Source organism: Phragmites australis, chromosome 12, assembly GCF_958298935.1.
Source record: "Phragmites australis chromosome 12, lpPhrAust1.1, whole genome shotgun sequence".
NCBI classification, from domain to species: Eukaryota; Viridiplantae; Streptophyta; class Magnoliopsida; order Poales; family Poaceae; genus Phragmites; species Phragmites australis.
In genome coordinates this window covers 20032800-20046657 of record NC_084932.1, presented here as the reverse complement: position 1 = coordinate 20046657, position 13858 = coordinate 20032800, and the positions used below count along the sequence as shown (strand labels likewise).

The window sequence follows — 13858 nt, the reverse complement described above, 5'->3', positions numbered from 1 at the left end:
GGGAGTTAAACAAACGGAATACAATGAAATAATACACATGGCATTGTGAAAAAATAAGACAATCCAAGCTGAATTTCTTGCAGAACTATATTTTGGAAACATAAATTCATACAGGCAGACTGCAGCCAGGGAATATACCTTTCGTTTGATTTGAGCAAACTTAGCTTTGTTCACTTCTGATTCGGTCCACTGCTCTAGTTCATCATTATACCGAATGAGTAGATCTTCCAGCATAAAAATCTGAGGCAAAGATTTAAGGCTATTGCATCCTTCAATTGTCACCTTCTTGAGTGAGTTGAGGTCACCCAACCACCCTGGCAATGCTGTCATTCTATCACAGCAGTTCAAACTGAGCGAGCGAAGGAAAGAGAGGCGCCGCATGCCCCCTGGTAAGAACTCCACCGGGCAGCTCACAACCATCAACTTCTGAAGAGAGGTGAGGTCGCCCAACCATTCAGGTAGGTGTTTCAGGACATGGCATTTACTTATGGTCAACGATTGGAGGGAGGAGAGGCTTCGAACACTCTCTGGTAAGGCTTCCATCCCATGGCAGCTAACAATCGCCAAGCTTTGGATCCCGGGGAGATGGTGAAGCAATTTCCACCGGTTGGGAGGCACCTTGCATAGCAATACTTGCAGCGTAGTCGCTAGCTCACCTCCGCTTTTTATGTCATAGGATGATGCTATTACCTGATCGCTGTTATTTATGTCCCACTCCGTTGCTCTTGGGAGGCATGGCTTCAGCTTCAACTTGGGGCAGTTCCAAATTGTCAGCTTGACTAGCCGAGGGAACATGAATTCCTCTTGGCCGCATTGATCACTAGTACTGGGCACCTTAGTGGCCCACTCTTCTAGGTTTGGCATACCATTCAGGACAAACCTTGTTAACCTTGGGAAGAACAATTCAAATGATAAACAGTCACTCCCACAGATGTCCCTGTCGATTCTTTTGATTTTAGGCATCCCTTTCAGCCGCAGCTCCTGCAGCTTTGGCAACTGACCTAGTGGCGGTAGGCGGTCGCACATCGGCAGCTCGTCCATGTTGATCCGTATAAGGTTCCCAAGAATGGAGGTCACTTCATCGATCCAACCATGGAGTACACAACTGGCATAACCTGTTACCATAAAATGCGGTGATGCTCCGTTATTTATACTAGGTTGCTGAGAAAACCAATCCGGCCATGATTTGGCAAGGCTAGATCGGGTGGAATATGCAACTGTGTCGACTTGTTCCTGCAAGCTCTTCGTGTCTTCAACACCTGAAATCTCTAGATAAACTAAAAATTGCATGCTGCTACCTTTGCCTAGCAATGTGTCGATCAAACTGCAACTATCACATGGCAAATCCTTTAGAGTGATGAGAGAACCATGGAATTTCCATCCATCGGTAGTACTGGGAGAACTGCTGCTGGAGCCACTAACATGCAACTCAGTGGTGTAACCAAAGGGACACTGCATGCCCATGTAGTCCGCCAGCCATCGCATAACCTCATCCTTCTTCAGAAGAAGCTGCGCTGGTCTATTACTCGCTCGTACTTCCCATTTTATGCTTCTTGGGGGACATGGATGCATTGTTAACCGAGGGCAATGGTATATGTTCAGTTCCTGAAGAGCAGGGAACATGAATCCCTCCTGCTTCTGTTGGCCACTACCTGATGGCTTGGTAGTGTACCATTCTTCTAGGTTCTCCATGTATTCCAAAGTGATTTTTTCTAATGTCCGGAGTGCTCCAGTGTGATCACACAATTCTCTGTCCAATCTCCTGATTTTGGGCATTCTGCTTAGGTGCAGGTTCTTGAGATTTGCAAGCTGCCCGAGGTGCGGCAAACTGTTGCACATCGGAAAATGCATGAACGCAATTTCGTCAAGCTGACCCCGACGGCAGGAACCAATTTCCACATTCCATGTAGGGAACCTTTCGCCCATGTAACCTTGCACCCTAAACTTCTGAAGATCTTCAGGTGGCTCAAGCGTCTGAAGCAGTGTCTCGTCCTCAATGAATCTTTCAATATTCATGGTCCACATCAGTCCCAAACTACGTAGTCCTGATCTGGCAGGCAACTTTATTGCTTCAGCCTCATCAACTGTCCGCACCTTTTCAAGGCGATATAGTTCCAGCTCAGAGAACTTCTCGTGCTCAAGTTGAGAAATATTGCTCCGGATGCTGTCAACCTCTGTTTCAATGACAAATGCTGGCAAAGACTGCAGACCAGCACCCAGTCCATGTTGTAGAATGGGTTTCCTCACCGATTCTGCACAACCATCGAGCAAAATGAACCTGATGCTTTTCATTTGGCCCAGTCTTTCTGGCAAATTTGTCAACTTACTACAATCCGATAGATTAAGTGTATGGAGATGTTGAAGGCTGCAAAATTCTTGAGGAAGACCTAAAAGTTTCGGACAAGACGACATATTTACATACTCCAATTTGACAAGATTGTTAAGAGTATCAACAGGTATGTCTAACTCAGAACAGCTTGAGATGTTCAGGTATTGGAGACAAGTAAGCCTAGCAAAAGAATACGGGAGCATGGTGAGTTTCTTACAGCCTGATAGGTCCAGTTGTCTTAATGATTCCAGCTCACCAAGGGATTCTGGCAACATGTCAAGACAGGAGCAGCCAGACAAATTTAGGTTGTCTAAATTCTTGAGTCTGCCAAGATCGTCAGGTAATGAAGACAGTTGGGAGCAATTCTCTAGGGTCAGCAGACTGAGGCATTCGAGTTCGCAAAACGATTTGGGTAATGTCTTCAAATCCACGCAGTCTGATAGGTCTAGATGCATCAATTGGCCCAGTTTGGTGGGTGACTCTGGTAGTCCAGAAATGCAACTGCCATGTAGGTTCAAATATTGTAGTTTTGAAAGGCTGCCAATGGCTTTGGGAAGCTCTTTGCTTTGTGTTCCTGAAGCATTAAGGTACCTGAGCTGCATCAACTTTCCAAGCGAAGATGGGATTTTTTCAATACGACACCCACTAATATCCAAGATCCGCAAGCATTTGACCAATGAAGAATTATACCACTTAAACTTCAGTCTAGGACAATCTTTAATATGCAGAGCCCTTAGCCCAGCTGGAAGATCCTTATGCAAGTTTGTCTTCTCATAAGCAACAAGCATGGCATAACGATATCTATACAATTTAGCTTCTGTATTCTCCCCATTGATAACAACCAAATCATCATCTGCAACTGACACAGCAAGGTCGTGTACCAAGTCATGCATCTTAAGTTTGGCAGGAGCTCCAGTGCTCCTCTTGGTAACCTGAAAAAAAGAAGTAAAAACAACAGATCAATGAAATCACACGCTCAAGTCTGTCAGTTGTGTATCAAATTTACATACTGCAATTGTTGTTCAAATTAATGTTTGTAATTTCTTTCACAAGAATGCAATATCTTCTGTTGCTTTCTCTGTCTCACAGGCCCAATATATCTTTCAGTATACCCAAGGCATGGCATGTGCCTACGCTCCTCTCCATGCCAAATAATTTCAAATTTTGAGAAAATTTGGTGTCATTATTGGAAAATAACATCAAATGTGACACTGACATGTAGACTTAGGCCCATGTCATCCTCGCAGTGGATGCTATTTTTCCAATTTATACATTTCCCAGAGTTACTGAGCAAATTCTCTCATCTTATAATTGCTTTTATAAGGATCTTCTATATATCTAAAACTAGTAATTCAAATCCTAGTAAAAATTAAATCTAGAGAATTTAACTAGTATACTCATCTTCTAACATTGCAAACGCTAAATCAATATGGTGAGACAAGGTACGTTTAAGTGTAAGAATATCCTTATATCAAATCTCTTCTAATATAAGAGGACAGGAAAGGTAAGCAAATGTTAATCAACACTGAATCAATAGCCTATCTTCAACTGACATGGATCCCTAAAGCACACAGAATAATCACCTACATGAATTTCTTCATTATTTATTCTTTGCCTTCATCCATACTTGGCAATGCACAACACTATCATACCATTAAGCTGCTCAATACCACATTTTTAGGGTGAATTTGGACAATACCATCGCAAAGATCACCTAAGTTGAAAAATACCATTGGTGTCTTTATGACATGTGGTCATCTTTATACCCAATGGTATTTTCCAAGATAGGTATTTTTTATAATGGTATCCACATAATTTTTCCATTTTTAATTATTTGCTGCAAATAAAATCGTCATGGTTTGTACTCAAAACAAAATCCGGACAGAAACCCACGAAGCGGATCACAATGAAGACATAAAGGCCATTTTCAGCATACAGAAGAGATGTTCTTTTTCCTTATGGATTCTGCTGCAAGAACAATCTATGGTTGTAAAGTACCACTGCCTTTTTCTTTTTCCTTATTTTATTCCCGGTGAGAAGTAATGAGCGTATGGCCAGTTTGTCTTCAATCTTTATATGAATGGTCATGAGAAAATCGAGGTACTATATAAATTAACCTATTGGGGTGACGTTAACTCTAAGAAAGAAACCAGGAAACTATTACAGGGAGTAACACATTATGTAAAAGAAAACAACTCACAGAAAATGGCCCTGAATCCTGCAGAAATGACATGTCCAATAATTGATGAACATTGTACTCTGCGCACATCTTTTTAGTTATTGGTGACTGCTCACATGATCCCTCAATTAGCCCAAGAGCAATCCATTGGTGATATAAGTCTTCCCGATCAATTTCACTGCCTTTAGGGAATATTGCACAATAAGCAAAGCATAACTTGAGACACGGTGTCATTAGGTGATAAGTCAGCTTAAGGGATTCAGTAACAGTTTGCTCGATACCCATGATTCCATATGATTTGGGCTGAAAGATATTTTTTATGATACTTAATAATTCCTTAACACCTCTTTCTGGCTTCAACTGGGAGGCAACTGTTTTAAGAGCCAAAGGTACACCTCTGCACTTTTCCACGATTTCTTTCATTGCAATTTCCGGAATGTCGGATTCACCAAAATACGAGGATGCAACTTGCTTCACTAAATCGAAGCTAAATTTGTCAGATAAAGTTTCCAAGTGGAATAATATGGCTTTGGCCGTATTCAAGTGAATAGCTGTGCGTGAAGTAAGTAAGATCGTGACGTCGTTGCTGCCTAGTATACCCTCCAATCCTGACAACTGACCAGAATACCAAAGATTGTCCAACACAATGAGGCATCTACCGCTGAGCACCTTCTTAAGATGTTGGTGCATAGATTCCTGGTTCTCAAGCTTACAAACTCCACCTTCAAGTTCACCTATTATAGCTCTGCCAATGTCATTTATGCCAGAATTTTGGTGTAAGTAAACCCATGCCCTCTGAGGAAAGGCCTCCTGGATTCTTTCGTCGTTGAACACCAGTTTCGCTAGTTCCGTCTTACCAACACCAGCAAGCCCGTAAATAACAGTATAGTTACTACTTTCTTGAGGGCAACTAACTGTACTAGTTGCAGAAGCTTTGTTATTAGAGCTGAGCAGTATATTAATGACAGATTGTTTCTCAACTCTTCGGCCGACAATCACGTTTGATCCCATTCTTGAAGTTGTTTCTTTTCTCATACTTATCTTATCTTGCTCGGACTCAGATATCCGCCCCTCAGTCCCATAACTTTTGCGCTGCTCACTTATGTTTTTCAACTTTTTATTCATTTTCTTCATTTTCTTGGCCATGTCACCACTCAACAATACCTGCTGAAACAATTTATCATCAAGTCACAGTGTCTAGTTTGGAGTGAACGCATTCATACGCAAATAGAGAAACCCAGTGGTTATATATATATATATATATATATATACCACAGTGAATAAACTCCATCAGCTACTCGTTCGGGATTGTGATAACTCTGTTACGTAAGAAATAAAGCTCTCTCTTAACCCGCAAAAAATATCATCTATGTATCTAAGTAGTACATAGGCCAGATTTCTCATCATTTTCGTACTACATTTAGTTCTCATTTTGAGAAAACCAAATACAATAAAAGTCAACAAATGAAAAAGGAGTACAACATTCCAAATTCGTCTCGTGGATGAACCCAATTGATGAAGGTCAATTGCTTCCTTTGAGGATAACTAGTTTAAGTGTAGAACAGGAAAACACTTTGGTGTATATTAATTATGCAATGCATCGGTTCGTCTCCCTTCATTCTATTGTTGGGCTACAAATTCACAGGATGGGATATGGATATAAAGGTGATATCTACGAAGGCAACCAAGTCGCGGCAAGGAACTCAGTGACAAAAAGAGTTATCTTGGCTTGTGTAACAGCCCAAATTTGAGACCTTTAAACAATTTATTTTCTATACAAAAGGAATTAAATAAATACAATAAATAAAAAGGCCCTAGGTACGGAGCTCTGAGCCCTCCATCTTCTGCCGTCGTTGGCGCTATTGCAAGTCAGCCAAAGCTCTAGCGCCGCTGCGGGGAAGAGCTCGCAGTCGTTCTGGACGCCGGAGGCTAAGGAGGTAAGAGATCAGTTGTTCGAGTTCGTTTCTCAATCGGCCGTAGCGATTTTATCAACCCTAGACCCAGTGAGCCAACCATGTCAGTGGACTGCATTAGCCCTTATGCCATGTGTCAGAGCCACCTCACCAACTGATGTGTCTGACCAGTCGACGCTACGTCATCCTGCCACCTCGTAGCCTGTTAGTGCCATCTCAGCTTCAAGACCAAGACTTCAAGACCAAGACTTCGTCGAAAACCCAACTGAGTATTACGAAGGCAAGTTGTATTCTTGACCATATTGATCCTAGTTTTTAAAATATTTTGTTTTACAAGCATGCATGCTAATAATATTACCGGGAATCCAAAGTTAGGCTTTACCCTAGTTCTCCTTTAACATTCTTATTGCCATGGTTATGGTATTGGTTATGGAAGGGTAGATGATATTTAGCTTTGCTTTGGGATGGTGATAATGATAATGGTTCAACTGAATATGATAATGATCCTATGCAACTATGATAAAAGATGATGAAATTAGGATTTGAGAAAGTAGTTTGGATGAGACCGGTATAGGTTGTACAGTTGGGTTTGTAGTGGTCTTGCTGAAATCTAAGGACCAGTTTGTGGAGCAATTATTCCGAGTTAACAATACAATCACAAGTTTGCTATGGGACGAGCCTAGCCAATTAATTTTCTTTACCCTCAGTATGGTGTAGATCATTTGGTGGTCCAGAATGGAAGGGTGTACTTTCTGGGATCCGTAAGGCGCAAGAGGTGGTTTCCAGAGTGGAGGGTATACTCACAGCAGTGAAATTTTAGTGGGTAGACACGTGTTGAGAGTGACTTTGTAAATGTTTTGTAGTGATTCCTAGCCGCACACTTCGGAAGTGTGTAGGTGTTTCGCCGACACGGCCATAACAAGAAATCATGACTTGTGGTTAAAGTGTACAACCTCTGTAGAGTATACGGTCAAGAGCGGCAAGGAACCTTTACATGATTATAACTTGATGGTTGGTCAGTATGGTCAACTATGGTGGTGGGAACAATGGTTCAGGATGTTTGTGTTGATCAATCATGGTGGTGGGAGCCGTAGTTAGGGTGGTTTGATAGTTGGTAAACTTTGGCGATGGGAGCCATGATTAAGGTGCTTGGTTTGGTCGATCTTGGTGATGAGAACCCTTGTTGATATGGTCAGTTAATGTTTAAGATAGTTGGAATCTTGAGGTTAAATGTTATTTACTATTGTTCACTTAATTAATTACTTGCTTTTGAAGTGTTTTAAAACAAATGCTACTTTTCTGCAAAAGAGCCAAATTAGCTTTATTTTGTTAAAGCCTTCATATACATTCTTTTTTCTCACAACTTGCGGTGTATGATATATACTCATATTTACTATAACTAAACCACACTCAATTGGGGAAGATATTGAATACTTCATGGAAGAAGGTACATATGAAGGCTTCATGGAAGACTCCAATTTTCGTTATGGGCCCAAGGCTAAATTCCTTCCAGAGGTAACGCCAAATTAATTTTCAGAGATGAAAAGAAACACCACACCGATGCCACCACCACTATTTGCAACCGCCACATCTAGGGTTCCTCACCGCCACACCATTCTACCATAGAATCCATTGTTCGAGGAACATCGTTTTTGCTTTATATTATTGATTTCTCCATTGTTCGGAGATGTTCAATTATGTTTTCCTTTTCTATTAACACTTGCTTTTATCATTCTTGCAATGTCTGAGTAGTCGAATAAGGGTTGGGGGGCCTTTCGGCACCATGTAGCGTGATACTAGTGTAGACCAGGATGATACAGCTATAGCTTGATCCATAGGTTCGGTAAGTTGTGATTGGGAGCACAGTGATATAAGAGGAATACTCTTGTATGGGAGTAACGGCATAACCATCGCACCTAAGGCATCATTCCGTGTAAAACCTTAGCATAGATTAATACAAAAATACCAGTAGGAACTTCCCCTTCTATTTACGTAAAAATAACTTAATAGAGCTGGGAAGCGCTGTTGCAGCAAACGCCGAAGGACATTTGACGATGGTTGTATAAAACTACTATATATGAGTATCTTATATATATCTAGATCTCCTAGGTATCCTGTATTCTCAAACATATGTTCATATCTGAAAAAAAGAATCCTTAGACGTATGAAAACTGCTCGTAGGTATCAGAATATCTCATAAACATGGAAGTTTATCACTAAGGATAATATAATCCTATTCCGAGAGGAATCTGGAGACCACATGGCAGTCCCCATATATATACGGAGCCAAAGAACCCTACGAAGAGAAGACACAAGCCTATTGCCTAAGCATACAGAAGTCTCAAGCGCACTACAAGCCCCGAGCCTTCTATACTCGCGATCTACATTGACATCTCGCCAAGACTACACACAAAGAGCCATCAGCTAGGTTTAGATCCCAAGACCCCTATTTGTAATATGTCTTGAAGATCCATATAAGACTATAGGATGTAGAGCTATTATCCTTCGGAAGGTCTAAACTTATATAAATCTCTGTGTTTTGACGTATGGTTTGGCTACATGGAGTATCCCCTACTCCATTCACGTATTCGTAAGATCGACGGTTCGACAACGTTGATTCATCTATATTGGACCGAAGATTCGCAGAGGATGGATCTATACCGGTGTGCCTCCCATGTGACCTTCATAATCTAATCTATTGTTTTTTCTTGTGCTTCATTATATCTTTAGTAAAATCCCAGTGCACGAACTATTAGCTACATGGTACTGACGTACCTCTAGCCGTACTTTCATCATTCTTGTTCAAATGGATAGTTACAAAGGCTTTCTTTTTTTAGTTAATTTAGTTATTATTATTTAATTTCTGCTACTTGTATTATTTGATTTACATGAACAATTCCCCCTTTTCTCATGACATCACTGTTTTTTTTTTGTGAAAGAAACTTTTTACATGTTCCATCCCTGGGGGGGGGGGGGGACATGAGGACCGCGCTCCTGGTAGTTGCACTTTGAGGAGCATTGCCCCTATATGCGCGACCAGCAGCAATTAGTTCAAATAAATCAGAGTGTCATCAATTAACAGAGTGACGGAGTCTGAATGTACCGTGGTATTAGCCCAACAGTTCAGATTCCTCTAAAGCAGGCTCATTTCCTAATGCGTGTTCAAAATCACAAGTTGTATTGTTGTCTTGACGTTGTTCATTTGTACACGAATACGAAGTGTACCCACTCTATTTCTTATATCTCTTGGTGCTTTTAGTGGTAAAATCTTGTATGCGTGTAATAGCGTAGTTATATATGTGTGCGTCTTTCATGTAACCGAAAAAGAAACACTTTAGCAATAGGTGCGACTTTAGATCGGACCTCATCACTCGTACAACTGGGTTGAGAAGGTCCGGTCGACTCGTCACACAAGCAGCAATCAAAGCTCAATGCTTAAACACGGTTCAATTGACATGAATGGTCCAGAGTGACACAAGTGGTTCAAAGCGCACCAACCGCACTAGTACATGTTCCAGAGCCAATTTTGCTCTGATTTCTATGGTGAGGGACCTCACGCCTTCAGTCCTATTTTGGCCGTGACGATTTCCTGGCTAGAAAGCCTTAAAAGTTATTCAAGGATTGAAAAACTATTGGCTACTATTACTAAGTTTTTTAAAATAAATAAAGGTATGCTATTTAGACCTAACGTTAGAAAACTACAAATCCGTTGATCCTCGTTAATAACTAGCCAAATTGGCCTGCGCAATTACGCGGACAGACTTATTACACGGCTGTATTGAGTATACGATCATTTCGTTATAGTAATGTACTACTATACAGATGCTGCTAACAGAACCCATAATATCAACAGAGATTGAGCTTACTGTAAATCAAAAACGAGACGCAGACAATGAAACAATCCTGTTCAATTATAACGGCAAGCTAAACGTACTGCTGCACAGAAGAAATCAACAAGTGAATCGAGATCGTCAGTCAAGAACACATGCGTACCTCGTACCGCGTAGGAGGGGCCTGCAGCTTGCCTGGTTGGAACTCATCAAACATGTCGGAGATCTCGTAGGCTGCCTGCTTGAGCTGTTTCAGCCACAGTCGAGCGACCTGGTCGTTGACGGACCGCTTCTCTGCGTCCGCGATACCCGCCTCCAAGAACATGAGCGTCACCTGCATCTCCTTGAGGTCCTCCTTGAAGCTAAGGGTCCTCTTGACCGGACCTTGGACGGTATACAAGGCCAGCGAGAGCAGCTTGCTCACGGCCGCCTTCACGATGGCCGAGGCCAGCATCTCCCCTACGCCAACCATGCCCTGCAGCCTGCACCTCGCAGTATCGCGCGTAGAATGGTGTGTATGCGTGCGCGAAGGCGTGTGCCCTTTTGCTCTTCACGAATTAAGGGAGAAACTTTTTTTGGAGAAGCTAAAGGCGCCGAATAGATGGGATAAAATATTCGATCAGTCTATAGCAGTCAGCTTTCAATAAAGCCGGGTGAAGCTCATCGGTCAAATATTACCAGCTTCACTGCACCGTGTGTACATACGTTTATATGCATCTTTTTGTCAACTAAATAGCGAAAGGTCACTCATTGTGAAATTGCTCGGGGGTCGGGGGAGACGACTTGTCTGAAACAAGAAGTTTCCGAGTTGGAAGAAGGCAGCTGTCAGAACAGGGACGTGAAACAGTAACCAATTAATGTGGTAAGCACGCAAAATGCTAATCCATCCAGTCTTCACGTTTTTGGAAGAGTAGCTTCGATCACTATTTTTTATTATATAGTCATAAGATTCAATAAAATTATGATATTATAAAAGTGCAATTGAAAATAAATTTACTGATACAATTTTCATACTTGCAACCTATTATATTTTGAAAGATATTGGTAGTCACAACTTTAAAAGAACTAGTTAAATACTCGTGTATTGCAGTGGTAGAAAAAAATGATGAGATAATATAGTTGTAGATTTTGCCACTTATTTGCATCCCAAGAGAAGATCGTTTATTTGCGCAAGCGGCCACATGAATGCTTGTGCTGTTAACGAACCCGAGAAGGCACAGGCTGCAAAAGAGATAACAAAATCACATATCTGTTCCGTACAATTTCATCTTCTAATGCAACAAGATCTTGTTTGAATTTTCAAAAAAAAAAAAAGTGACGCTATTGAACTTATTCAATAGCCTGCTATATAGAAAAAGAAAAAATAACAGCTATTTTTTCTTTGCACTTTCGCCAAAAGCAGTTTGATTTGCAATTCCTTTCAGTCACAAACACTATAAAAAGTTATTTTTTAAGATACTCAGGGTATCTTTTCATAGACGGCTAAAATAATAAACCACCTGAGCAGACCCCTGCGTTTCGGACCGCCTGTGGAAACAAATTTTCACAAGCGGCTATTTATGACTACAAAGTTTTCAACTAGAAAATTGTGGATCTCGTCGAGGGCTACAATTTTTATATAAAATTTGTTCCCATCTGACTTCATATAAAAAAGTTATAAATTTTTGCAACCAATTTTCAGAAGCGGTTCCTTATGTGAACTGCTTCTGGTAATACGGATGATTTTCAGAAGCGGTTCTTTATGTCAACCGCCTCTAAGTAATCACGCTCTCTATGTTTGCCTTTTGGTCATACTGGTCTTGATGAGTCGAGGTACCATACCAAGTTTTACTTGAGGCAAATGACCAGTAAGATTCAATGACCACCGATATTATAGGTGCCCAACATGTAGTCCTTTTTAGAATAGTGTTGCATTGCCCTGGTCACATAGTCCACAACGTAGTCGCCATGCGTTTTGATGACCGAAATTGAAATGGCCTCAGGGTCAAGAAATCTAATGGGCTCCTTCTTCTTCTTTGTTTCTTTGATCAAGTGTCTACAGATAAGAATATAGTTAGATTCAAGACTTAGTGATATTAATTAATGAATGTCCAGTTTCAAGGGACTTACAATGTGAAGATCTGTAACAACAATATGTCTATGGCATCAAGGTTGAAGAGGTCATATAAGACATTGAAACCCACAAGAAAGTAGCCATCTTCAAGTAATGTTGTCTGTTCTGTATGATTATGGATTGAGCCTTGGTGTCTCTAGAAGTCTGTATGTAGTAATTATGTAGGTCGACACATGCTTGTCCCGTCCTTGTTAGGTCATCTACCGTCATCAGGGGCTTCTCATATTGGAATTTCGTGTGGGATCTAGTCCACGCTGCTCCAATGTTCGTGGACTTCTTCGCCGGTATAATGGTCTTCGACTTCTTCGGCAGGTGCTTCTTAGAGCCTTTCTTTCCGACTCTGTCGGTGAATCAAGAACCAGGGGTCCCCGAGTCCCGAGGTCAGATCAGCAACTTGCCACGTGGCCCCCCCCCCCCCACAGGGATCATCTCCGCGAGGTACGAGAAGACTAAGTCCCAATAGAGGGTGCTCGGGGCCATGAACAGTGGTCCCCGAGTGCCCGAGTTCCCCGATGATCCGAGAAGACCAAGTGCCGGGAAGAGAGTGCTCGGAGCCGTGAACAGTGGCCCCCGAGTACCCAAGTCCCCCGATGACCACGAAAGCCGAGTACCGGGAAGGGTGTTCTCGGGGCTGCGAGCAGTGGCCCCCGAGCACCCAAGTACCCCGAGGACCCAAGGGAGTTAGTTTCGGGAGAGAGTGCTCGGGGCCGTGAACAGCGGCCCCCGCGCAATCGGTTCCCCGAGGACCCGAATAGTCAATTCCGGGAGAGAGCGCTTGGGGCCACGAGCAGTGGCCCCCGAGCACTCGGTTCCCCGAGGACCAAGAAAGGGCATTTCTGGGAGAGAGTGCTCGGGGCTATGAACAGTGGCCCCCCGAGCACTTGGTTCCCCAACGGCCTCAAAAGTCCTTCATCGGTGGCCCCCACAGAGGTCCAGCGGTGAGGTGTCAACCAGTGAAAGGCCCGATGCCGCATTTAAGAGGGCGCGTGGCCCGTCACTTCCAACTGCTCCAGCCACGCTCAGTGTCAGTCCCTGCCACGGCCTGGCAGGGAGGCGTGGGGATATTTAATGCACGGGTCCCATCCCGCGTCATCCGGCGCACCTTGGGATAGCATCGCGAGGCCCAAGGCGCCCCGCCTGCCGCCCTGTTGTGTCAGGCGTACAAGACCGAGCGGGCACGCCGGGCTGCTCGGTGGCTGCCTGGTGGGCCCTCTTTGCCGCGCCCGTTATGGAACGTCATCATGACGACCGAGACCGGGCGGGGGCGCGTTTTCAACACCCTCGTCACTTCACGCAGCAGCCCATGATGGCTGCTTTTCCATTTATGGCGCCTTGGAACTTGTGCCCTCCCTTTCGGGGCACGCTACCGCCGGTGAGTATTTAAAGGGAGCCGGCGGACACGAGAAGGAGAGGGGATCCGACCGCTCGAGTTGACACATCCGGACGAAGATCAAAGACAGAAGAAGTACAAGCACAGAATCTGAGACCACCGAA

At 43.0% G+C, this 13858-nt stretch overlaps 1 protein-coding gene across 7 annotated transcripts in view; it reads right to left on the bottom strand.

The window, feature by feature from the left end:
• The window catches only part of LOC133887398 (putative disease resistance protein RGA1), a 43618-nt gene extending 32678 nt beyond the window's left edge, over positions 1–10940 (bottom strand). For 4 of the 7 annotated variants that reach the window (XR_009903549.1, XR_009903550.1, XR_009903548.1 and 1 more), the window contains exons 1-3: positions 10415–10940; positions 4530–5675; positions 139–3261 (exon numbers count right to left, since the gene is read on the bottom strand). Coding sequence is in view for 4 of the 7 variants with exons in the window: in XM_062327336.1 (XP_062183320.1) it covers positions 139–3261; positions 4530–5675; positions 10415–10723 (4578 nt within the window). In the remaining 3 variants the exon portion in view is untranslated. The remainder of the gene's footprint in view (positions 1–138; positions 3262–4529; positions 5676–10414) is intronic. The other 3 variants (XM_062327335.1, XM_062327337.1, XM_062327338.1) reach the window with 3 other exon arrangements.
• Positions 10941–13858: the final 2918 nt, after the last annotated feature.